The 23,642-nt window shown below is 35.6% G+C and overlaps 1 protein-coding gene across 6 annotated transcripts in view; it reads left to right on the top strand.

Moving 5' to 3' along the window:
- The window catches only part of LARP4 (La ribonucleoprotein 4), a 207,018-nt gene extending 185,100 nt beyond the window's left edge, over positions 1-21,918 (top strand). For all 6 annotated transcript variants that reach the window (XM_081821661.1, XM_081821664.1, XM_081821659.1 and 3 more), the window contains 8 exons: positions 886-1,098; positions 1,696-1,799; positions 6,407-6,619; positions 7,262-7,310; positions 9,747-9,908; positions 15,484-15,608; positions 15,723-15,891; positions 17,481-21,918. In XM_081821661.1, coding sequence (XP_081677787.1) covers positions 886-1,098; positions 1,696-1,799; positions 6,407-6,619; positions 7,262-7,310; positions 9,747-9,908; positions 15,484-15,608; positions 15,723-15,891; positions 17,481-17,819 — 1,374 coding nt within the window. In that variant the 3' untranslated portion in view covers positions 17,820-21,918. The remainder of the gene's footprint in view (positions 1-885; positions 1,099-1,695; positions 1,800-6,406; positions 6,620-7,261; positions 7,311-9,746; positions 9,909-15,483; positions 15,609-15,722; positions 15,892-17,480) is intronic.
- The last annotated feature ends 1,724 nt before the right edge of the window (positions 21,919-23,642 follow it).

Genomic DNA, 23,642 nt, shown 5'->3' on the forward strand with positions numbered 1-23,642 from the left:
TTGCTTTACCTCTTTTTTTTTTAAACAATAATGTATTCTGGAAATCACTCCATAGTAGTACTTAGAGCAGTTCCTCAGTTTACATCTGCATGATACTCAATTGTGTGGATGTAATATAGTGTGTTCAACCATTGATGGACTGTTCAGTGTGTGTGTGTGTGTGTGTGTGTGTGTGTGTCTGTGTGTTGTGGATAGCTTTTTCCCCCTTCCTATTATAGTTAGTGTCAGTGAACAGCCACGTGCATCCTTTTTTTAAAACTTCTTTTTGTTCAGTGTGTATTTGGAAAAGATTCCTTGAAGTGGGATTGATGAGAATGTGATAAATGCATATATGATTTTTGGAAGATATTGCTAAGTTTTTGTTTATAAGGGTTGTGCTGTTTTACATTCCCATCATCAGTGTATTTTGCCACAACCTTATCAACAAAGTATGTTGTCAAATTTTGGGATTTTTTTGCCAATCCTGTAAGTGAGAAATGTTAATTCCATTTTTAATCTCATTTCTCCTATAAGCAAGGTTTAGCATCTTTTCACGTTTAAGAGCCATTTGCCTTTCTTTTCTCTGTGAACTCTGTTCATTTCTCTAACACATTTTTTTATCTTTTTTTTTTTAGCATTTGTATATTAGGAATATTTGCTCCCTTGTCTGTGATAAGTTGCAGTTAGTTTTACTATTTTGACTTTTGTGGTTTTACTTTGTTCATTGTTGTATTAGCCATGCAGAAGTTTTAAAATAATTTAAAGCTATCAGTCATTTCCTTTTGCTCTACTGACTGTATAGTAGGCAGAAATAACATAGTCATGTAAAATATGTTTAAAATGTAAATTAAATATATTTGTGAAGATACACAGTCCTTCATTATAATTTGTTCCTCTTTCTTCTAGGCAAGGATAAAAGCCATCAATACATTTTTTGCTAAGAATGGTTATCGATTAATGGATTCTAGTATGTATAGTCAGCCCATTCAAACTCAAGCACAGTATGCCTCACCAGTTTTTATGCAGCCTGTATATAATCCTCACCAACAGTACTCGGTCTATAGTATTGTGCCTCAGTCTTGGTCACCAAATCCTGCACCTTACTTTGAAACACCACTGGTAAGTGAGATCCTTACAGAATTATAAAATTTTTCACTCAAGCTGAAATTTGAAGAAATCAGCTAGAGTAGTTTATTTCTTTATTTTGTTTTGTGTTGATACTGGTTTCTTTCGGGCTTTTAAGTAGTGATAAAGATACCTAATCCCCATGTGACTAAGAGTTGAGCTATTGGTTCCTATAATTTTATTCTTTAGATTTTGCTGAATGAATTAAAATAAGAGAGTGGGTAAGTCCTGATTAGTTTAAAATGTTTTCAGTTCAACTTTTTCAGAGAGAAATGTACTTTATTAAGTAATGACCTAATGATTCCTTCTGTAAATCAAGTGATATTTGAAGTGAGTATTACAAAAGTAAGTAAAATGCTTAAAATTATTTTTGCCTTATAAAAGAAATTGAGGGGGATCCTGAGTGGAGCATGCGACTCTTGAGCTTGGGGTCGTGAGTTCAAGCCTCATGTTGAGTGTAGAGATTACTTAAAAATAAAAAATCTTTAAAAAAATTTGATACTAGGTTAGTTCATCAGGAGTTTCTTACAGCCTTCACACTAGGTTTTGCCCTTTTCATTAATTGTTTTTAAACATCACATTTTCTTTTAGGCTCCCTTTCCCAATGGTAGTTTTGTGAATGGCTTTAATGCACCAGGATCTTATAAAACAAATGCTGCTGCTGTGAATATGCCTCGACCATTCCAAAAAAATCGGTAAGATAACAATCATAGTGGAATAGGGGTGCCAGGATGGCTCAGTCAGTTAAGCATCCACCTCTTGATTTCGGCTCAGGTCTTGATCCTCGGGTCATGAATTCAAGCCCAGGCATTGTGCTCCATGCCCAGCATGGAGCCTACATAAAAACAAAAACAAAAAACAAAACAGTGGAATTTATTGTACACAATTCCTAGTAGTTCTTGAAGAATTACTGTGGTAGTCACAATGCTTATTTATAAATCTTAGTAAAAAGCTTAAGTCATTTACTCTAGAATTAATAAGCACACTTTGACCTCATAGTGGATAATTTGTATAAAAAAGATTTAGAACTAAGATTGTACATACTGACTTTTTAATAGTAAAGATAATAGAAAATTATTTTATGATAGTAACATAAGATCTGGTGTTTAAATACCATTTAGTGTGTTAAATAGGTAACATTTTAGAGAATGAGAGTTTTTTTGAGGATAGAAATGTTAGCTGGTTTGAGTATTGAATGCTGGAAAAATGAGTTGCTTAGGATTTTTGAAAATTGACTTTTGAAATGATTTCCGTGAACTATAGTGTTTAGACAGTAGCTACCATTTATTGAACATTAATGTCCAAAGCTTTGTTTTAAGGGCTTTACATATTTTATCAGTTTTCATAACCCTATAAGATAGTTATATCTATTTAAGATGAGGAAATTGAAACATAAAAGGTTAAATATCGTGTCTAAGAGCATGTAGCTAGTAACTGGGAGAGCCAGAATTTGAGCCCAGTTTGACTTCAAAGCCTATACTTAAAAAACGGTGTTCTAAATAAATTATTGAGAACTCTGGAAACTATTTGCTATCATATAAAAAGGTAAGTCTCTTAAGTGTTACTCTTTTTATGTAAACATCAATTGATAATCTCAATAATTTGGTATATATTATGGCTTTTGAAAGTATGAGTATCCAAAGAAAAAAGGGCTTATATAGTGGCTTAGATTTATTTAAGAGTTTCACATTTATTGTTTTTTGTTTGCTTATTTTGTGAGTCTCCTAGGTTCGGGTTTTTGGCTTTTTAAATGATTTCTTCAGTGATTTTCCCTTGCCATAGTTCATTCTCCCAGTTGGTTCTTTTTGGCAAGAAGACCACATGGGGTATGTTCTTCTAAAATGACTTCTAGGAACTTAATTCTTTTTTGTAAGGTTTACCTGAAACATGCTTCACTGGAGAAAGAAGCCTCATGGTATTAAATATTCTTCTCAGTGGATTCTGGAAGCATTCATGTGTACCATCCTCTGTTGTCACAATTTTTTGTACTTATTTAACTGACAAAATTGGTTAAAGCATTTGAAGATCATTTTTAAGTGTTACAAACATTTTACTACATATACATTCTTACTGCTTTATGAAGTTTCAAATGTGATCTCTTCATATTACAAGGATGAAGGATTCTTCATAAATGAAAGGATTATTTTGCTCTTGTAGATGATTCTTAGTTTGGTAATAAAGTAGCAACTGCACAATTCAGGTATTGCTAGGACATATGAGTAGAAGTTACAGGGAGCCTCACACATTGTCCTTTAATCCCAGTCCTGTTGTTCAAAAAGATTAATTTCCATGAGCACATAGAATGGTGTTTAAATCTGGAAAGACCTTTATTATGGTGTAGTTTTAACTCATTTTACAGCTGAAGAAAGTGAAAGCCGAAGAGGACAAAAGTCTTGCTAGGGTTACATGGCTAGTTATTATCAGCAGACTTGAGATTAGAACGTTTCCTTTCCTCTACCATAGCTGGTGAAGTTTTCTCTTAAAAATAATTTAATTAGAGTAAATGACAGCTTGCATTTCCCTTGTTAGAAAATACAGATTTCCCTGATTAGAAATAGTAGCTTTGTAGAAATATGTATAATACGTATTGATTTCACCGTTTTTTTTTTTTTAAAGAGTGAATTTTGCTTTAAACAGTTAAGTAGAATATACATCTTTCTTATAAGGTAGACTAAAAGCAGTTTTTAATAAGTAAAAGTACTGGTGGTTTGCAGATTCTTGACTAAAAAATGTATTAAATGGGTTCATGGTGTTCCTTTATTGTCACTTGTTTTTGTTTGCTGTGCTTTCTTGGTGAAAAGGTTGAAATCACAATAAGAAAGCCAAGAATGACAGTCCAGTCATCCTTACTTATAAGGAGGTGTGCCTATGCTTTTGAAGGTACAAGGCAGGTTTAGTATAATTTTGCTTGTTATTCAAAACCATTCATGTACAATCCTTTTTCATAGTTTGTCCAGTGCAAGTTTTTAATTTTAGTTACAAAAATTATACATGAGTTTTTTCTTCTTATAAAATGCAAATATTACAGATGAAACTGGGAGCTTTTTGACAGACCCTAATCCTTGTTTCTTTTCTTCTAAAAAGTGACCACTTCCAGACCTTTATTTTTATTTATTTATTTATTTGAAGTTATTAGTCAAGGAGAAAGTAACTTTTAGGAAGTACTTTTGTAGTTTATTATATGAACCTTGTAACAGCCCAGTGATGATCACTAGACCTACTTAGAGAGACTAGGACTAACTTTCAGAAGTCTGGGCATTTTTCTACCTTTCATACTTTCTCTTTCTGTCACTTTACTTCTTCCTTTCCATCTTTTATCACTTATCTCTCTTAGCTTTTTTTTTTTTTTTCTTTTGCCTGGACTGAGATCGTAAGTCCCTCTCAGTGAAGGGTAAGATTATGAGATCTGAGGGCTGTTTAAACCCAGTAACTTACCTGTTAGGTATATTGAAATGCAATGAGAAAATTTAGGCGAATGATAGTTTCTGAACAGATAAACAGCGTATCTACCTCATGAGGTCATTTTCAGATATGATGGCTAATAAAAATATTTTGAAAATGCTCTGTGTTGACATTCTATAATTTTCATTGCTATTAAAAATCTATTTTGTGGGGCGCCTGGGTGGCTCAGTTGATTAAGTGTCTGCCTTCAGCTCAGGTCGTGAGCCCGGGATCCTGGGATCAAGCCTCACGTTAGGCTCCCTGCTCATGGGGGAGCCTGCTTCTCCCTCTCCCTCTGCCATTCCCCCCTCCCCCGCTTGAGCTCTCTGGCTCTTTCTGTCAAATAAATAAAAATCTTCAAACAAACAAGCAAAAAAATAAAATAAAAAATCTACTTTGTGACGTAAAGTAATTATTTCATATAATCTTAATGAAACTCAACACAACTTTGTCACCTGGTTTTTATAGTTAAGTTTTAATGGCAGTAACCTCATTTTTTTGTTTTCTATAAAAAATAGGGTAGCCGGAGATGTTGGAATTAATGTTAAATTGTTGGGCTTTATAATTATTTTGAAGTTTTAAATCCAAATTCAGAGAACCAGGAATTGGCAGTGTGTTTATTGATATAAATTTGTAACCATGAAAACAGGCTGTAAAAATGGAATTTTTAAACTACAAATAAGGGGCCAAATATAAATCTCATACTTGTATAATCTGTTATAGAACCAAGATCCTTAGTTGGTTGGGCTTACTTTGTTTTCACTGTTGATTAAACTGTAGCCTCTCCTTTACCCCTACCCTAGCTTCATCTGCTTATACATTGTTAGAGAGTTGGGTGCTTATACCCATCATCCAAGATAAAATCTACCCTTGTTCGTACTTACTGGGGTTTTTTGTTTGTTTTTACTAGATTCTATACCTAATTCATGAAGCCATGCCAGGCTATTAGTTGCATTATATTTTCCTAGTTTTTTTTCACATAGCATCTTTGAACAATTAATTTAAAAAGAAGCTGGGATTTTAATATATTGCACTGTTTCTCTGGTTTTCATTGTCACTCCCCTAGAGAGCCTTTTTAGACATCCCCTGCCAATTTTTCCCTATGAAAATTTAGTACTGGAGATATTGTATATGTATTTATGTAATGTATGTATATCTGTGCTCTCTGCATAAAAGGAGTAAGATTGGGATTTTTTTTGTTCCTTCTCGGCCCCACCCCACCCCACCCCTGCCTTGAACCTTTTTTACTCCCACTGGGGGTGATGTTGCCCCATTGAGAATGTATGGCATAAATTCATTAATAAGCTTAAAGCCTGGCTGATTCAGGCGTGTCAAGACTGCAACTGGTGTTAAATTAGCTAAAATCCTAGTTGTATTTTGAGTATTGAAATAGAAGTAGCTTTATCTTGAAGAACTTTGGATTTTACCCCAAATCTCTCCAAACAACTTTTTTATTTTTTAAAGATTTTATTTATTTATTTGACAGGGACACAGCGAGAGAGGGAACACAAGCAGGGGGAGTGGGAGAGGGAGAAGCAGGCTTCCTGCAGAGCAGGGAGCCCGATGCGGGGGCTCGATCCCAGGACCCTGGGACCATGACCTGAGCTGAAGGCAGACGCTTAACAGCTGAGCCACCCAGGCGCCCCCAAACAACTTTTTTAAATGTAAAAATCTGAGACATAAAAGAGTTTACATTTTTATAATGTGACACTTTTATGTGTAACTTAATTTGTGGAAAATCAGAATACAGTAGAAGGCAATTTTTAACTTGTCCCATTAAATAGAGTTTTTACCATTAAGGGGAAAGATTTTGTCTGTCTTGATTTATCCTCTCATGTATGTGATCTTATATTTCTTATAGTGTGAAGCCTCATTTTAGGTCATCGAGTGGTTCAGAACACTCGACAGAGGGCTCTGTGTCATTGGGGGATGGACCATTAAACAGATCTGGTTCAAGGAACTTTCCAGCTGAACGGCATAATCCTACAGTAACAGGGCATCAGGAGCAAAGCTACCTTCCAAAAGAAACTCCTACTATACAGATGGAACAGAATGGGGACTATGGTAGGGGCAGGTAAGGAAATAGGGTAATAAATATGGATAAGGTATATGAAAATTCTTTGCTCGTAATGTGAATATTTGAAGACCTAGTGATTATTTTTTGTTTTAACTATTGGTGTATGGTTTTACTAATTGAATACAGTGTTCACATAATATGGGTTAATAGTTTTCATAATTATTTAGAAATTTATAGTGCCCATATAGAATATAGCTCTGAGTCAGAGGTTCATAAAGTTACTCTGAAGTTCTTTATGGTTCACTGAGGAAAGAATAGCTTAGAAAGATAAGATCCTATCTGCATTCTAGTTTAATTTCTTACAACTTCTTAACTATGGAAATGGGGTTATACCTTATTGCCTCCTCTGCTCAAATGAAACAAAAAACCCTGATATACTTCTGGTGTGGAAGGAACACTGCTTAATAAAAATGGCCCAACTTATTTAGTGGTGGTGGTGGTGTTGTAGTTGAAGTTTTTGGTAGATTAGTTTAGGATCCCTTCAGAAGAATATATATTCATCTCTTAATAGTGGAGATACAGAAAATATAGTTAGTTAAACTAGAAATTCACCCATCTTTGATAGAGTGTATTATATATTTGAAGAAACTTACGAGTTGTCCCTCCCATCATTCCCACCTTTTTTATCGTTGTTAAAAGGAGAACTCTTTTCAGAGGTCGAAGACGACGAGAAGATGAGAGAGTCCAGGTAAGTTTTTTTACATAGTTTTATTATATCTATTTATTTATTTTTTTCTTTTGTGATTTAGTATGGCATTGGCTTGTGGTCGGTCTTTCCAGGTTTTTGTCTTATTGATTATAGTATTAGACAAAGGTAAATAGAACCTGTGCTTTGACCCTAAAATATCTACTGCTACCACTATGCCCCACCCTTAAAGCACATGTATAGTTAGGGATTTGATCTGTGTTGCTTGTGTTTTTTAAAAATTACTTGAATACCTAATATATTCACATAGTTTAAAAATCAAAAAATGAAAATATTCAATGAAAAGTTTATTATGTTGTTAATGGACATTTAAGTAGTTTCAATCTTTCAGTCTTGTAGCTATGGTAACTTCTTTCCTATGTGTGTAATAACACCTGAAGGAGAATCCTTAGAAATGGGATTTCTAGGTCACAATTCAGTAAGTTGCTGCCAGCTTACATCTTTCTGTAGGGGTTGTGCCAATTTACACTCTGACAGACATTGAACAAAAGTTCCTATTTATCAATAGCCCAATAAATATATGACTTTTTGCCAACTTGATAAAGTTTATCATTCACTTACAAAGCTCTCTGGATGGTGTTGGAAACTCATTACTTGAGGGGGCGGGCAATTTTCTAGCTACTACTTATTCTTCTATCCACTAATCTTACAAAACTGCTTATAAATTAAGGTTTTATAGTTCTAGACATGTTTTTATTTGAATTTTGACTTATTTAGCTTCAAATTAATCATGTTTTTATTTTTTTTGTGGTTTGTTCATGGTGAATGTTTGCCCTGTCTTAACTGAGAGCAAAAGGAGTTGAGAAATCAGAATGATGTAGGAACCCACAGAGGTCTCAAGAAAACCCTGCCTAGAATTAACAGATAAATCATAAATTATAGTATACTTACTTTATGTGTATAAGTAGTGAATTGTATACACATACAAGTGTACTATACATACAGCATGTAGGCTGCATATTATATATATACAAATATTACATATATAAGTAGTGAAAAGATAAGCATTTCCAAAGAAGAAAACTTACTGCGTTATAACACACAGAATGGTCCTTAGGGCAAACTGTGAACCTTTTAAAATAGTGTTGTGCAGCCATGACATAGCAACAGCTTTTTTAGAACGATACCATTGCAACAGTCCATATGAATCCTCAAGTGGCCCTGAACAACTGAGGAGAGAAGAGATTAGTTTTGAAGTCCATTTAATATGTTGAAAATATTTTGAGGATTGAGGACTGAAGGGGTGAAGAAAAAGGAGACACACATGCTTTCCAGTAGGAAAGGCAGAATGGAAGTGCCTTTGTGCAGGAAGAAGATGTTAGCTAGAGATAAAATTTAGGATTTGTGAGCTTACACAAAGTAATTGAAATCATAAAAGTAGATGAAATCATTCAGGGGACTCTGTAGAGTAAGTGATTTAGAGTGGTCAAGAATGGAACTTTGGCAACATAGTAGCTTTGGGCTAAAGAATGAGATTACTTATTATATTGTTTGAAGTATCCAAGCAAAATCTGAGCAGAGAAGGCTGATAGACAAATGGATGTCTAGGTTTCAGGTAAAGGTCTGGGCTGAGAATATTGAAAGTGTACAATTCAGTGAGTTTTGGTAAATTTCCAGTGGTGTGTAGCCAGTCACCAAAAGTGAAAAAGATTGTTGTAAAGATTGTTTGCGTATAGGTAGTAGTTGAAGCCATGAATAGTGACTATCACACAGGGAGAGTATGGAAGTGAAAAGAGTAGAAACTATAGAAACACATAGAAACTATAAAACTGTCAAAGGGAATAGGTAGAGAGACGCAAGCACCTGATTGTGAGATCTGAAAATCAAGAGAAAGAGGTATCACAGAAGCTAAGGGAGGAATGAGCTCTCAAAAGGAAAGAATGTTTACCATGCCAGGTGCTATGTGAGGTTAGGAAAAAAAGTCTGTCAGATTTTGCATTGTGGAAGGCATTGGTGACTTGTCAAAGCAATTTTAGTGGTGATGAATACAGAGGTGAGGCTTGTAGAGGGTGGTGGGCAGAAAGGCAGATCAGGAGATTTTTCAAGGAAAGATACTGTTCTCTTGAGACTATATGAAAGGAGAAAAGCTCATGGCAAATTTAGGTCACATAGGGGTTTTTATTTTTGTTCTGGAAGGGAGTATTACAAATTTAGCAAATAGTGGAGATTTGGTTAGCAGGCTTAAGGAGTGTGGCAAAGTTTGCAAAAGAAACAGGTGAGGAAGTTGACAAAAGGTAAGTAGGATTGATAAAAAAATGAGAGCTCAACTGAGATGAGAAGCCAGGAATTTATAGGAGAACAAACAATTCTTGCATTAGTGTAGAGTTTTGTTTGTTTCCTTACAGCTTTCAGCTTCTGTGGTACAGGATTAGGGAATGAGATTGGCATGTGACCTGTTTTATGATTTGTGTCTTTTAGAGACCGCAGTCTTCATCAGCTGAAGCAAAGGCTCCAACACCAAAGTTTGACTTACTAGCCTCAAATTTTCCTCCTTTACCTGGAAGTTCATCAAGAACTCCAGGTGAACTTGTTTTGGAGAGTAGGATGTCTGATGTTGTTAAAGGTGTCTACAAAGAAAAGGTAAACACTGAGGCATCAATCTTTTACTTATGGGACCATAACCTTTGTTTGCAGAGTTATAATTCAAAATTTTATTTGCACTTAATATGTATTTCTATCATAGTTTTTACTCATGGGATTGTCAACTTGCTTTGAGTATTATAAAAAGATTTATGATAAAGCTACACAGGCCAATAAAGTGCTGGGTGTTGTGTAAGACTAATGAATCACAGACCTGTACCCTTGAAACAAATAATACATTATATGTTAATTAAAAAGAAATAAATAAAATAAAAATTAAACCAATTAAAAAAATAAAATGTTTCTTCATTTTTGCATGTCTTTGGTGTCAGCCAACTCAGTTTGGTAGAACCAATTAATGCAAGCTGGTGGAAAGTGTTGTTTCCACTTAAGTGCCTGTAATTAGTCAATGATATAAATGAATTCTAAGTTTGGTAAATTCAGGCTTTCAAATAATGGAGAGTTGATATCAAAGAGTTAGGACATCAACCTTTAGGATAGGTACCCCATCCTAAAATTTTTTTTTTTTTAAGATTTTATTTATTTATTTGACAGAGAGAGACACAGCGAGAGAGGGAACACAAGCAGAGGGAGTGGGAGAGGGAGAAGCAGGCTTCCCGTGGAGCAGGGAGCCCGATGCGGGGCTCGATCCCAGGACCCTGGGATCATGACCTGAGCCGAAGGCAAACACTTAGCAACTGAGCCACCCAGGTGCCCCTCCTAAAATATTTTTGAGTGTAGACCTCTTCCTGTGCTAAATCTTTACACCCACATATTTTTCTCATTTTCTTCCCTTTTTTTCTTAATTCAGTTTTTATTTTTATAGTATATACACGTAGTATACATCTAGGCTTATAGTGAAAAATAGTATTCCTGTGCAACCATTTCAACTAGTTTTTTCTCCTGTTTTCCCCCTATATTTCTAACTAACATGGTTATGCTACTACTTTTCTTTTCTCTTCTCTTTTCTTTTCTTTCATCTCCACCCAATGTGGGGTTGAACTCAGGACCCCAAGATCAAGAGTTGCGTGCTCCCAATATACTTTATTTCTTGACTTTCCAATTTTTGATGTTGTCTGTTAACTTTCCATTTAGAACCTAAGGATTTAGCTCTCTTAAGTCAACATACTTTTCTTATCCTCCCTGTATATTGTACTGCATCATATCTAGGATACCATCAATTATAAGATGCCCTATTAATTTAGTATCACTAAAAAGGTAAAAAGCAGGGGCAGCTGGATGGCTCAGTTTGGTTAAGCCTTCAGCTCAGGTCATGATCTCAGAATCCTGAGATCAGCCACACCCCCCTCCCCCATGTCAGGCTCCCTGCTTAACAGGGAGTCTACTTGTCCCTCTGTCCCTCCCCCTTGCTTGTACTCTCTCTCTCAAATAAATAAAGTCTTAAAAAAAAGAAAGTAAAAAGCACTGCCAGTTAGATTAGGATATGCCATCATTTGTAAGTCACATCTTGATATTACCATTTTTTTCCATAACTGAACCTCATAGTATACTGCCATTATTTCTCCTTTCTTATACTTTCAGTGGCCTACTGCACAATTGTGTAGCTGGGACTTGACTTTACCATCATCCTGAGAATTTTCCTTACTTTCTTTTGTTGGATCCTCACTCTTACTTTACTTTTCTTCATTATGGTGGGTCACATCTTCCTGAGCTTCCTGAATTAGTGGTTTTTAGTATAAATTTCTTGAGATCTTGTGTTCCAAAAAGTGTTTTTGTTTTTACATAGGATCAGTAGCTTATTTCTGTAGAGTTCTGATTTAGAAATCATGTTCTCATGGAATTTTGAAGGTATTTGTCTTCCCTTGTTTAAAAAATTGTGCAATATTATAGTTATTTCATCAGCCTTAAGATAGACATTTTTTCCACCTTTGAAAATCTATAATTAAACGTTACCGTAGGTTAAGTAGTAGTGTTTTTCTTAGTAATACATAATATAATGGTACATTTTATAGTTGATGGCTTCTCCCATTTGGTGAGGTGTGATTCACACATAACATACGTTTTTAAAGAAGAATAATAAAGTGTATTTCCCCTTGTAATCCCAACCCACAGTTGTGGACAATGAACATCACCAACATCTTAGCAGTGCCATGTGTCTCCCCTCCCTTTTTAAGATTCCTATTCCTCCCCGTCAGAGGAAACATCCTGACTGCAATAACAATTTTGTTGCTTTTTTTATGATTTTACCATTCCAGGTTGGGAAACTTTTTCTGTAGAATAGGGCCAGAAAGTAAATATTTTAGGCTTGTGGGCCACATGCTAAAAACATAAAAACCACTTTTAGCTCATAGGCCATACCAGCCAAACTCAGAGGCTGGATTTGGCCAGCAGGCCTTGGTTTGTCAACCCCTAACCTAGAGAGTATACTGTTCAGTGTGCCTGTTTTTGAACACAACATAAATGGAATGTGTAATCTTCTGTTAACAATTTCTTTCATTCTGTATTGTGTAAAATTCATTGGTGTTGAAACAACTAGTTCATTTTGCACTGTTGTATTCTTTTGTAAGAATATTATTCAACTGTTGATAGACACTTGAGCTGTTTTTTTGTCTGTTTGACATTATAAGCAATTCTGCTGTGAATGTTCAAACTACACACCCTGTTTTTAGGGTATATACATAGTGGAATTGCTGAGTGATAGGGCATCTTTTAAAATTTACTGTTGAGGTTAAGTTACTTTTTCATGTTTTTATTGGCCATTTGAGTTTCTCTTTATAAAGTGCCAAGTATTTGGCACTTTTTTTTTCCTATTGGGTTATCTCTTTATCTTACAGATTCATGGAATTTTTAAATTTATTTTGGATACTAATCCTTTGTCAGTAATGGATATTACTAATTATGGTTTGTTTTCAGAGTTTAGTATTTGTGAATGAAAACAGGTTCTTATTTTAGTATGGTCATATTTATCAGTCATTCTTTTATGGTTTGTTCTTTTTTATATCTTGCTTAGGAAATGATCTGGCTTCCCGAGATCCTTTTCAGAAACCTATCGTTCTGATCCTCCTGTGACCTTTTCCTCCCCTCTGGAGGCCTTTAGGATCTTTTATTTATCTCTGGTATTCTGTGAAGTTACGAAGGTGTATCTTCCTATGGCTCCTTTTTAATTCATTGCACCGGATACTTGGTAGACCTTTTCAGTCTGTAAACTCGTCCTTACATGCTAGAAAATTTTCCTGTATTATCTCTTTGATAAATTCTTCACTTCTCTTTTCTTCTCTTTCTTTAACTCTTAATTTGATATTGCACCTTGTAGGTGGAACGTCAGATTTTGTTTCGGCTTTCCTAATTTTTATTTTTGTACTTGTCTATATTTTCTACAAAGTTTTTCTAAATGTTACCTCTGAACCGACTGAAATTTGGGGGTGCCTGGTGGCTTGTTGGTTAAGCATCTGCCTTTGGCCCAGGTCATGATCCCGGGGTCTTGGGATCAAGCCCCACCAGGCTCCCTGCTCAGTGGGGCATCTGCTGCTCCCTCTCCTACTGCCCTTCCGCGCAGCCCCCCAACTCATGCTCGCTTTCTCACAAATAAATAAATAAAATCTTTAAAAAAATAAACCTACTGAAATTTGTACTTTATCAATCGATTTTAATATCCAGGGCTCGCTATTAGATTTTTTTGTGGGGTTTTTTTGTTTGTTTGTTTGTTTTTAAGATTTATTTATTTTAGAGAGCACGAGCAGGGGGAGGGGCAGAGGGAGAAACAGGCTTCCACTGAGCAAGGATCCCAATGCGGGACTCAATCCCAGGACCCTGGGATCATGACCCAAGCCGAAGGCAGATGTTTAACCGACTGAGCCACCCAGGCGTCCCTTGCTATTGTTTTTATTTTACTTTTTAAAATTGTGGTAAGGGGCGCCTGGGTGGCTCAGGCAGTTAAGCATCTGTTTTCAACTCAGGTTATGATCCTGGGGTCCTGGGATCAAGCCCCACATTGGACTCCCTGCTCAGTGGTGAGCCTGCTTCTCCCTCTCCCCTCTGCTGCTCTCCCGCCTTTATGCTCTCTCACTCTATCTCAAATAAATAAATAAAAATCTCTAAAAAAAAAAAAAATTGCAGTAAATTGCACATAATATAAATTTTACCATCTTAAGGGGTGCCTGAGTGGTTTAGTCAATTAAGCATCCGACTCTTGATTTCAGCTTTGGTCCTGATCTCAGGGTGGTGAAATCAAACCCCACATAGGCTCCACGCTCAGCGTGGTGTCTGCTTGAGATTCTCTCCCTCTCCCCCTCTAAAAAATTTACCATCGGGGCACCTGGGTGGCTCAGTTAAGCAGCTGCCTTCGGCTCAGGTCATGATCCCAGGGTCCTGGGATCGAGCCCCGCATCGGGCTCCCTGCTTAGCGGAGAGCCTGCTTCTCCCTCTCCCTCTGCCTGCCACTCTGCCTACTTGTGCTATCTCTCTGTCAAATAAATAAATAAATAATACCTTTAAAAAAAAAATCCTTAGAAAATTTACCATCTTAAGCATTGTTCAGTGTATGCAGTTCAGTTGTGTTAAGTACATTCACATTGTTGTGCATCTAATCTCCAGAACTCTCAATCTTGTAAATATAAAATGCTGTAGGGGACACCTGGCTGGCTCAGTTGGTAGAGCATGCAACTCTTGGTCTCTGGGTTGTGAGTTCAAGCCCCACGTTGGGTGTAGAGATTCCTTAAAACACAAAATCTTTTAAAAGTAATAATAGGGCGCCTGGGTGGCTCAGATGGTTGAGCGTCTGCCTTCGGCTCAGGTCATGATCTCAGGGTCCTGGGATCGGGTCCCGCATCGGGCTCCCTGCTCCTTGGGAGCCTGCTTCTCCCTCTGCCTCTCTCTCTCTCTGTCTCTCATGAATAAATAAATAAAATTAAAAAAAAAATAAAAGTAATAATAAAATGCTATACCCATTACGCAGTGACTCCCATTACCTATTCCCCCTTCCCTCAGCCCCTGGCAGCCACCATTCTACTTTATCTATATAAATGTGAGTACTCTGGGTATCTCGTGTAAATGGAATCATATAATATTTGCCTTTTTGTGACTGGCTTATTTCACTTAGCATGATTTTCTCAAGGTTCATCCATTGTGGTAGTGTGTACCAGTACTTCATTCCTTTTATTGCCCAGTAATATTACATTATATGGATATACCACATTTTGTTTATACATTCACCAGTTGATGAATATTTAAGTTGTTCACAGTTTTTTGGCTACTATGAATAATGAAAATTTGTGTGTAGACATATTTTCTCTTGGGTATATACTGCTGGGTCATATGGTAACTGTGTTTAACTTTTTGAGGAACTGCCAGACTATTTTCCAAAATGCACCATTTTGCATTACCACTCAGTGTATGAGAGTTCCAGTGTCTTCCATTATCATCACAAACATTTGTTACTTACTGATTATAGCCACCCTGGTGAGTGCAAAGTGATTTCTCATTGTGGTTTTGATTTGCATTTCCCTAATTGACGGATGATGATTGAACCTCTTTACAAGTGCTTATTGGCAATTTGGATATCTTCTTTGGAGAAGTGTCTATATGAGTTAATTTTGAAATATATTTTTACTTTAAGGATAATGAAGAGTTAAGAGTTAGTTGCCCAGTGCCTGCAGAGGATGAACAGACAGACTGCACCTCTGCCCAGCAACTCAATATGAGTACCAGTCCTCCATGTACAGCTGAGCTTCCTGCATTAAGGTACAGTTTCAGTATAGAAGGTCTTCCACATTAAGATTACTTTCTCTTCTGGTCATTTGCTCAGCTGTTTCTATGTGCTGTACTAAGTCTAATGTCAAACTCTCTTTTCCTTAGCACAACTCAGCAAGAAAAGGATCTAGTAGAGGATTCCTCTGTTCAGAAGGATGTTCTCAACCAGACAGCTATACCAGTTTCTTCCCCAAGTACTGCAAAGCCATCAAGGGCAAATAGTGCTTCACCATGTAATAGTAACATAAATGCAGCTGTAGCTGTGGCCCTACAGGTAACTTGATGAATTTAGTATGTGGGGACAAAAAAAATAATAGGTTAAATAATGAGATTTTTTTTTCACGTAAGTCTTTGCTAGAGCAGAGTCATTTGGAAATAGCCCAAACTGAGGTTACCTGCCTCAAATGAAGCTCAAGGAGTTTAAAGTCACTGCAAAGAAATGGGAAATTTTAGCCATGTTGAGATAGTGAAGAATAATTATTCATTCTGAGAAGTTTTGGTTTTTGTTGGGGTTTTTTGTTTTTGTTTTTGTTTTTTAAGATTTATTTGAGCAAGAGAGCATGAATAGGGGAGAGGGAGAGCCCATATGGGGCTTGATCCCAGGACTCTGGGATCAAGACCTGAGCCAGAGGCAGATGCTCAACCAGCTGAGCCACCCAGGTTGCCCCCATTCTGGGTTTTGGATTTTTTGTTTGTTTGTTTGTTGTTTTTTAATGACTTTTTTTCTGATCACCTTCTAGTTAAATGACGCTTCTTTCTTATTCAAGTTACGATGAATGTATTTTGGGGCTAAAGAGGCTTTGAGCCCCCTTGAAATTCTTTTTTTTGGGGGGGGGGAATGTTTAACAAGTCTTAGGAGGGCCACTTCCATTTTTATTCAGTTTCCAGAAATCATTTTTATAATTAGGGAAATACAGAAAAGCAGAGCAAAAACACAGAATTTAATAATCTTTTCATTCATTAATATAACTAGTTGCATTTTGGTATAGTTCCTTCTAGGTTAAGGACATTTTATTTTGTTATTTAATAATAGTACAATGGCAGCTACCGATTACTGAATGCCTGCTATATGCTAAGACCAGTGCTAAATACTTCTCACATGCTTTATCCCATTCTCATAACATCCCTGTTTCCTTTTTTTCCAGATGAGGTAATTAAGACCTTTAATTAGTCTTCTATTAATATATTCTTGGTTCCCAGCTGCTCTGTTGAGATTCTTGTGGAATCCATCTCAGGGTTCTTTGTAGCCTTGGAAGAGAGAACAGATGTACATTCATCATACGGATGTACATTATTAACTTAACCTGAAAGTACATTATTAACTTAATCTGTCCTTCCTTGTTAGACATTTAGGTTATTTCCAGTTTTTTTCATCACCTGTTACAAACAATGCTGACATGAACATCTTTCACATAAATTCCTCAAGTGAAAATATTGTATCATTTATAAATTGCCAAGGCTTTTTATTATTTCAACAAAATTTTTTTTTTTAAGATTGTACCCAGACAGGGGCGCCTGGGTGGCTCAGTTGGTTGAGCGACTGCCTTCGGCTCAGGTCATGATCCTGGAGTCCCGGGATCGAGTCCCGCATCGGGCTCCCTGCTCAGCAGGGAGTCTGCTTCTCCCTCTGACCCTTCCCCCTCTCATGCTCTATCTCATTCTCTCTCTCAAATAAATAAAATCTTTAAAAAAAAAAAAAAAAAAAAAAGATTGTACCCAGACACTTTAATAGCAGTGTATATGAGAATGCCTGTTGCCCTCTCCTAGAAGATAGCTTACTGATTTTCTTGTGGGTCACATTATCCTTTTTGTACTTTACTTAGAGAATGTTCCATAAATGTGTTTTCTTATCTTCACTCAAAGGAACCCCGAAAGCTAAGTTATGCTGAAGTGTGCCAGAAGCCCCCTAAAGAGCCAGCTCCGGTTCTTGTGCAGCCACTACGAGAACTTCGCTCCAATGTAGTGTCTCCCACCAAAAATGAAGAGAATGGAGCTCCTGAGAAGTCCGTTGAGAAATCACATGAGAAGCCAGAAGCAAGGGCTAGTAAGGAGTATTCTAGCTTCCGAGGCAATACCATTCCCAGGGGAGCAGCTGGAAAAATCAGGGAACAGAGACGCCAGTTTGGCCATAGGGCTATACCTCAGGGAGTGACTCGACGTAATGGCAAAGAGCAGTATGTGCCACCCAGATCACCAAAGTAAAACAAACAAACAAACTATTCAAAAACTTCTCTCTCTTCCCATTAAACTTGAGCCGTGGCTATATTGAACTGTTCTGGAGGGGAGGGGGTAGCCAGGAAGGAAACAGGAGAAAAGCGTATGTCCTTAAATCATTATGGATTTTGGAGTTGTGAGCAGTAGAATCCCAAAATTCATCTCTAAAGTGATTTTAAAATGCTGGAGGATTCCAATCAGTATAAATATATATATATATATATGTATACATATATAAAAATATAATTTTTCTATTTTTGTTTTTGATTTTAATTTGCAGAGATCTTCTGCCTAGAATCAATTTTGAGGGTTCAGATTTAGCTTGAGAAAAAAACATATTACACATCCTTCAGTACAGGAGATGAGGGAGTGAGAGAAAATATTTTTTGAAGAAGCATTTCTGTAAAATTAGAAATTACTTTTTTTAATCTATTTAAAGTTTGGCTTGGAGAATGCCATTTCTGCCTATATGGCCTTGTGTTGCAAAGCAGATCAGTGGCTGGGGTGCCTGTTGTGTGAGTGTGTGCAAGAGTGATTGAAGCCAAATCTGTTGTCATGTTAGAAAACGATTTGAAAACTGAATGTAATACTTGAGTAGATTTTTTTTTCCATTTTGAAATTGTCTTTTTGACCTTAATATTTCATTCAACAAACTGTTAAGCTCTGATTGTACCTAGAGATGTGACTATCAATCAGTTTGATACTCAAGGAAAGAAAGGGGGTTATTCAAAAAATAAAAAATTTGTCTTAGATCTGAGTGGATAGGTCAAATGGACTTCAGAGATTTAAACTGCTTTGTGATTTCCTGCCCCCCCCCCCCAAATAGGAGACAGGTTTTTTTGTTACTTCATTGTTATTCTCTGTTCTTTGACTACCCACCCCCCAAAAGCAAAATAATCAACATCCTACGGAATTGTATGTTTCTAATTGCCTTGACCAGTCTAGTCAAATCATATAACTGTTCTAAATCTCCGATTGAACATTGAAGTAGTTTACTCTTCTGTTCATGTATTTAGAACTTTAGATCCCAGAATGGTAGGTCAGACTGACCCTACAGTAATTTATTTGTATTCGTGTTAAAGATGAAACATTGTAACTGATTTCTTAAAGTGTTAAATAGTGTAGAAGAAAAAAAAAAATTAAAGGCTTAATTTGGGGGTGACTTTTTTGTTTACAATGTGTTTTATCATCTTCCTTCCTTTTCTCCCCCCTCCCCCCCGCCAAAAAAATACAGTTTGGAATTCACAGAAAGAGAACCAGCAAGTCATGAGATTTTTTTACTTAAGGTGAGAAAGATAGTTGAAGAAAATTAATACATCCTTTCTCAGTGAATAAAGTTGTAGCTGTCATATTAGGTAGGCAAGTTTACATGCTGGTGTTTAGAAAATGGCTAAAATATTAAAAACCATGTTGCATTAATCTGTGTTAAGTCATACCATTTTCAGAGTTCCATGTAAGGTGGGGTTTTGTTTTCTTTTTAGGGATAGTTTGTAATAGTCATAACTGTCCCTTATGTTAGTGAATTACATATGTACAAATTGAAACTGTAAATTGTGAACACTGGAAAGCACCATTGTGACATAGAGTAAACATCTTAGTAATATATTAAAATGAATGTAAATGGAGGTTAAAATTACATTACTGTGAAACTCATCTTCCAACTCTAAGTTAAGCTTTAGAGATTTGTATTAGTAGCTAACTAAACACTGCACATTTCTGTACAAGCCAGGATTATCATTTCTTTGTAACTTATTATTCAGCTTGGCAATTGCTTTTGATTTGGTGGATTGATAACATGGTATAATATATTTAAGCAGTTTGAAACTATTCATTTCTACACACTATTTTTAAAAATCTGCTAGATGAAACATACAATAAAACTACCTGTGCTGAAATTTGGGGGAAGTTTAGGTCCTTTAAAAAAAAGTATTAATAATCATTGACTACATCTATGATAAAAGTGCTTATTTTGGTTTACTTAGATAATGCTGCAGTTGGTGGAAATGATAAACATTTAAAGTGTTAACACTCTGTGAATGCATTGGATTTAAGAGAATAAACATTTTATAAAAATCACTTGGTAAGGATTATAAACTTAATTATTGCACTTAAAATGAAACATTACTTTTTTACAATGTGTGTCACATTGTGTTGTATGCTTGTGGGACTTACTGTTAGTTCACCCAACTTCTAAAAGCTAAATGTTCTAATTGAAACACAAGAAAAGGGTCTTCTTTTGAAGAAAGCAACTGTGTTCTTGCTTTTTTACCCAAAATGTTATTGAAAGTACAAATTTGAAGACGTGATCATTTTTAAATTTCTTATAAAATATATAGTGTTTTTAATTTAATTTGCCTCATTACAGCTAATAGTTCCCAGTTTGGTGGGATGTATAGGGAAGAATGAGTGTGTGTGTGTAATTATATATATTCACAGTATGTATTTAGCATTTATTTTATTACAGCAGATTTAAGGTTTGTATCTAAATGATGCCTGTGAGTTGTGTGAAAGTGGATTTTTTTTTCCAGCAGTTCTCTGTAACTGATGCAGGTTGGGCGTTTATTGTAGTTCAGCTATTTATTTGGTTCTGTAGAGGGAGGAATTTAAATGTCAGATTTTTCTCTTCATCCTTATGACTTAACATTTCCTTGGGTTATTGGAGGCTCAAAGTAGATACAAGTGATAGTGTATAGTATGGTGGTTTTCTGTCATAGTTCTTATTGCATGAAGAGAACAAGAGTCACACAAGTTCATCACTTAGCACTTCATAGAGAAGGTATTTGGAGATAACTGCAAAACCTGTCTCCATTTTCTATCCTGATAATTGAAGTTTTCATAATATCTAGGGCCTGTCTCTACTCAGTGATTTCATTTTTGGAAATATAGACATTGGCATTCAAAAGAGTGATCCATCTAAATTTTATTCACTTGGATTTTGGAAGAAGAGAAGATCTTTCAGTAATCAGGATTTATTGTTGTCATCTTTTGTGCTCCATTTCCATGTGATCTCAAATTACATGTGATTTTAAATTTATTTTTGGTTCCTAAAATTAAGGTAGCTTGAATATTGTTTTACATTCCTTTTTAAGTAACCAGGTTGGCTTTGCAAAAGGCTTAATGATGGAGTATTTGCATCTGCTGGAGCAGAAAATAGTATTGAAAAATTACTGAACGCTTTCTTTAGCTTTATTAGTTATGGCCTTAATATTTAGTCTTTTGGCTTAAATGTCCACTGGTTTAACTTTGACACGGTTGAACAGCACTGGGGTTAAGTCTCTTGATATTTGTGTTGGGCATGTATATTAACCATATTTTAAAAGTACCCATTTTGTTTGTTTTTACAGAAAAGATAAAATGCAAGAGGACAGTGTATTCCTTTTGAGGGTTTTTATAAATTATTAACTATATGATGAGGTTTTTTCCTAATTTTTATATTTCCTTACAATTTGGTGGCCATTAATTTAACTTTAGGCTTTTCTGGTGTATGCTAACTTAGCTAGTCTGAGCTTCCAAGAAGATACATAGACATTTCAGTTTTTATTAACTGAATGAGACATTTTAAGAAGTTGAAAGAGAATTTGTGTTCAAGTTGAAAGTAAATTCTCTTTCAAAATCACCTGATTATTAAATAATTTATTTTTTAAAACTAACAACTTTTTATGAATTGTTGAGTAGACAGTTCCTAAAAGTACAACTCAGATGTCAACAGGCTGTGTATAAAATAAAATGGCTTTATTTTCAGTTTTGTAGCACAAAACACTGATTAGTATAGATAAAGAAACATCTACATCAATGTTGATTTTTTTTTTTTTGGCCTGATTTACATGTCTTTTGAGTGACCCCTGTTAAATGTTCGGGGTCAGGGATCAGAACCAGTTACCCAGCTTCTATTTTGTCCATTGCTTAGGTTTGTTCCTGTTGTCCAAACTGCCCCCTCCCCCCCAAAAAAGATGGTGTGACATATGCTCATGCATATTATGTTAAAATGAGTACATCTTGTATTTGTATTTCTGTTTTCAACATTACCAAGGTGCTATGGGAAATGAAAGTAACACAAAATTAGAAAAAATAAAATTATTTAAAAGAACTGGTTTCCTTTTCTCCAGGTGGTTTATGTCTAATGACTACTTGTATTTATTTTTCCACAATCTTTTATGTTGCCTGTTCTCTGAGTTCTATCATTATTATGGTCTCAGCTCTTTTTTTGGTTTGGTTTGGGGGAGTGGGGTACAGGATGTGTGATATTTCATCTGTAAAGTGAGGGAAGAGAGCCAGAAGATTCAGCTTTATTGTCTCAGGGTTTTCTTAAATTCTTTTAGTGTTGGAAGCAGTGGTGATGGGGGGAAAAAAACCATAGGGCAATGTGTAACTTAAGGATTTTGCTTTTCTGGGGCAGATTATGGCCTGACCTGAGTATGTAAATTCTAGGCTTTTAAACTTCTATTTCCAAGAGAAAACCATTAGGTTATTTTTAGCGTTCACCACATCTTTGTTCTGTTGTATCTAAAGCTAAAGGGTTTGGGGAGCTTTTTAAAGGGAAAGTTTACTGGGAAATTTAAATGAATCTTTTAATTTTTTTCTTTTTAAAACTGTGTTAAGGCAAAAATGGGTAAAAGGGGAAAATGAAGTGTTTCATAGTTATTATACCACAGTTTATTCTTCAGTTGCCCAGTTAAGGTGAACTTTTTTATAGTAGAAATCTAGGTCTTTCAAATATGGTGGACTAATTTCAAATTAGATTCGCTAATCAAAAATATTCAGAAATGTCTTACTATTCTACCAATTTATGTGATAGGAGTATGTTTGTAAAAAATACACATGAAGGTAGCACTGAATGTGAACATTCACTTTGATAATTACTTAGTTCAGTAGCATTGCCCTTTAAACAGCTAAAACCTTTAATTTGATAATAGTTACTTTAATGAAGATAGTTAATATCAGTGAGTAAAATGGTCCCAGTAATAACAGGTTTACAGAGTTGTACATAAACAAAGGCTTAAGGCCTTAAATCAGTGTATTAATAAAGTTTATTTGGCCAAGAGAGGGGGTTGTGTAACCTAAATTTCTTTTTTATCATATCAGGACACGGTGTAATTGTGTATTCTTTTTAGTGGACTTATAACCAACTTGGTAAACTTAGTTATGTAGGCTTTGAGTTGTAGTTAAAATGAATGGATTTGTCAGGTCTTATGACTGAGGTAACGTATATTTATGCCCTTTATTTTATTTTCTAACTATGCCTTTTAGAAAATATTAAATATATGTCTCCCAAGTTTAAGTTTTCAGTTTTATATTCCTGGAAGTTTTTTGCGAAGTTTAACAGTTACTGCTAAAGGATGGTGAATTTCCTTCAAAGTCTGACAAAACTATCAAGGGTGTTCTTAGTTTGTGTGAGGGCTTAAAGGAACTGGGATGTTTTCACTTTCTTCATAATGCTCCCACATACGGACCTTCATTTTCTTCTGGTGTTGTAGGAAACAAAGGAACAAGCTACCTAAACATTATCTTTTTTTTTTTTTTTATGTTTGTTTACTTTCTACACCCAACGTGGGACTCGAACTCATGACTGAGATCAAGAGTCACATGCTCTTCTGGCTGAGCCAGCCAGGCACCCCTAAACATTTTTAAAAATTCGTTTTTGGTAGCTGCTCTGCAGATCTTTGAAAGTGCGTTCTTTCCCGTTTCTTTTGTATGTTTACTGTATCAGACTTAATGAACCATAGTAGGACTCCAGCCTTCCTAAATATGTATGCTGCTTTTATCCTTACACACTTGTATTTTGAATGATGCATCTAAAGTTCTAGTTTTGCA

This window comes from Leptonychotes weddellii, chromosome 5 (genome assembly GCF_054177405.1).
Source record: "Leptonychotes weddellii isolate Sample4059 chromosome 5, ASM5417740v2, whole genome shotgun sequence".
Taxonomy (NCBI): Eukaryota; Metazoa; Chordata; class Mammalia; order Carnivora; family Phocidae; genus Leptonychotes; species Leptonychotes weddellii.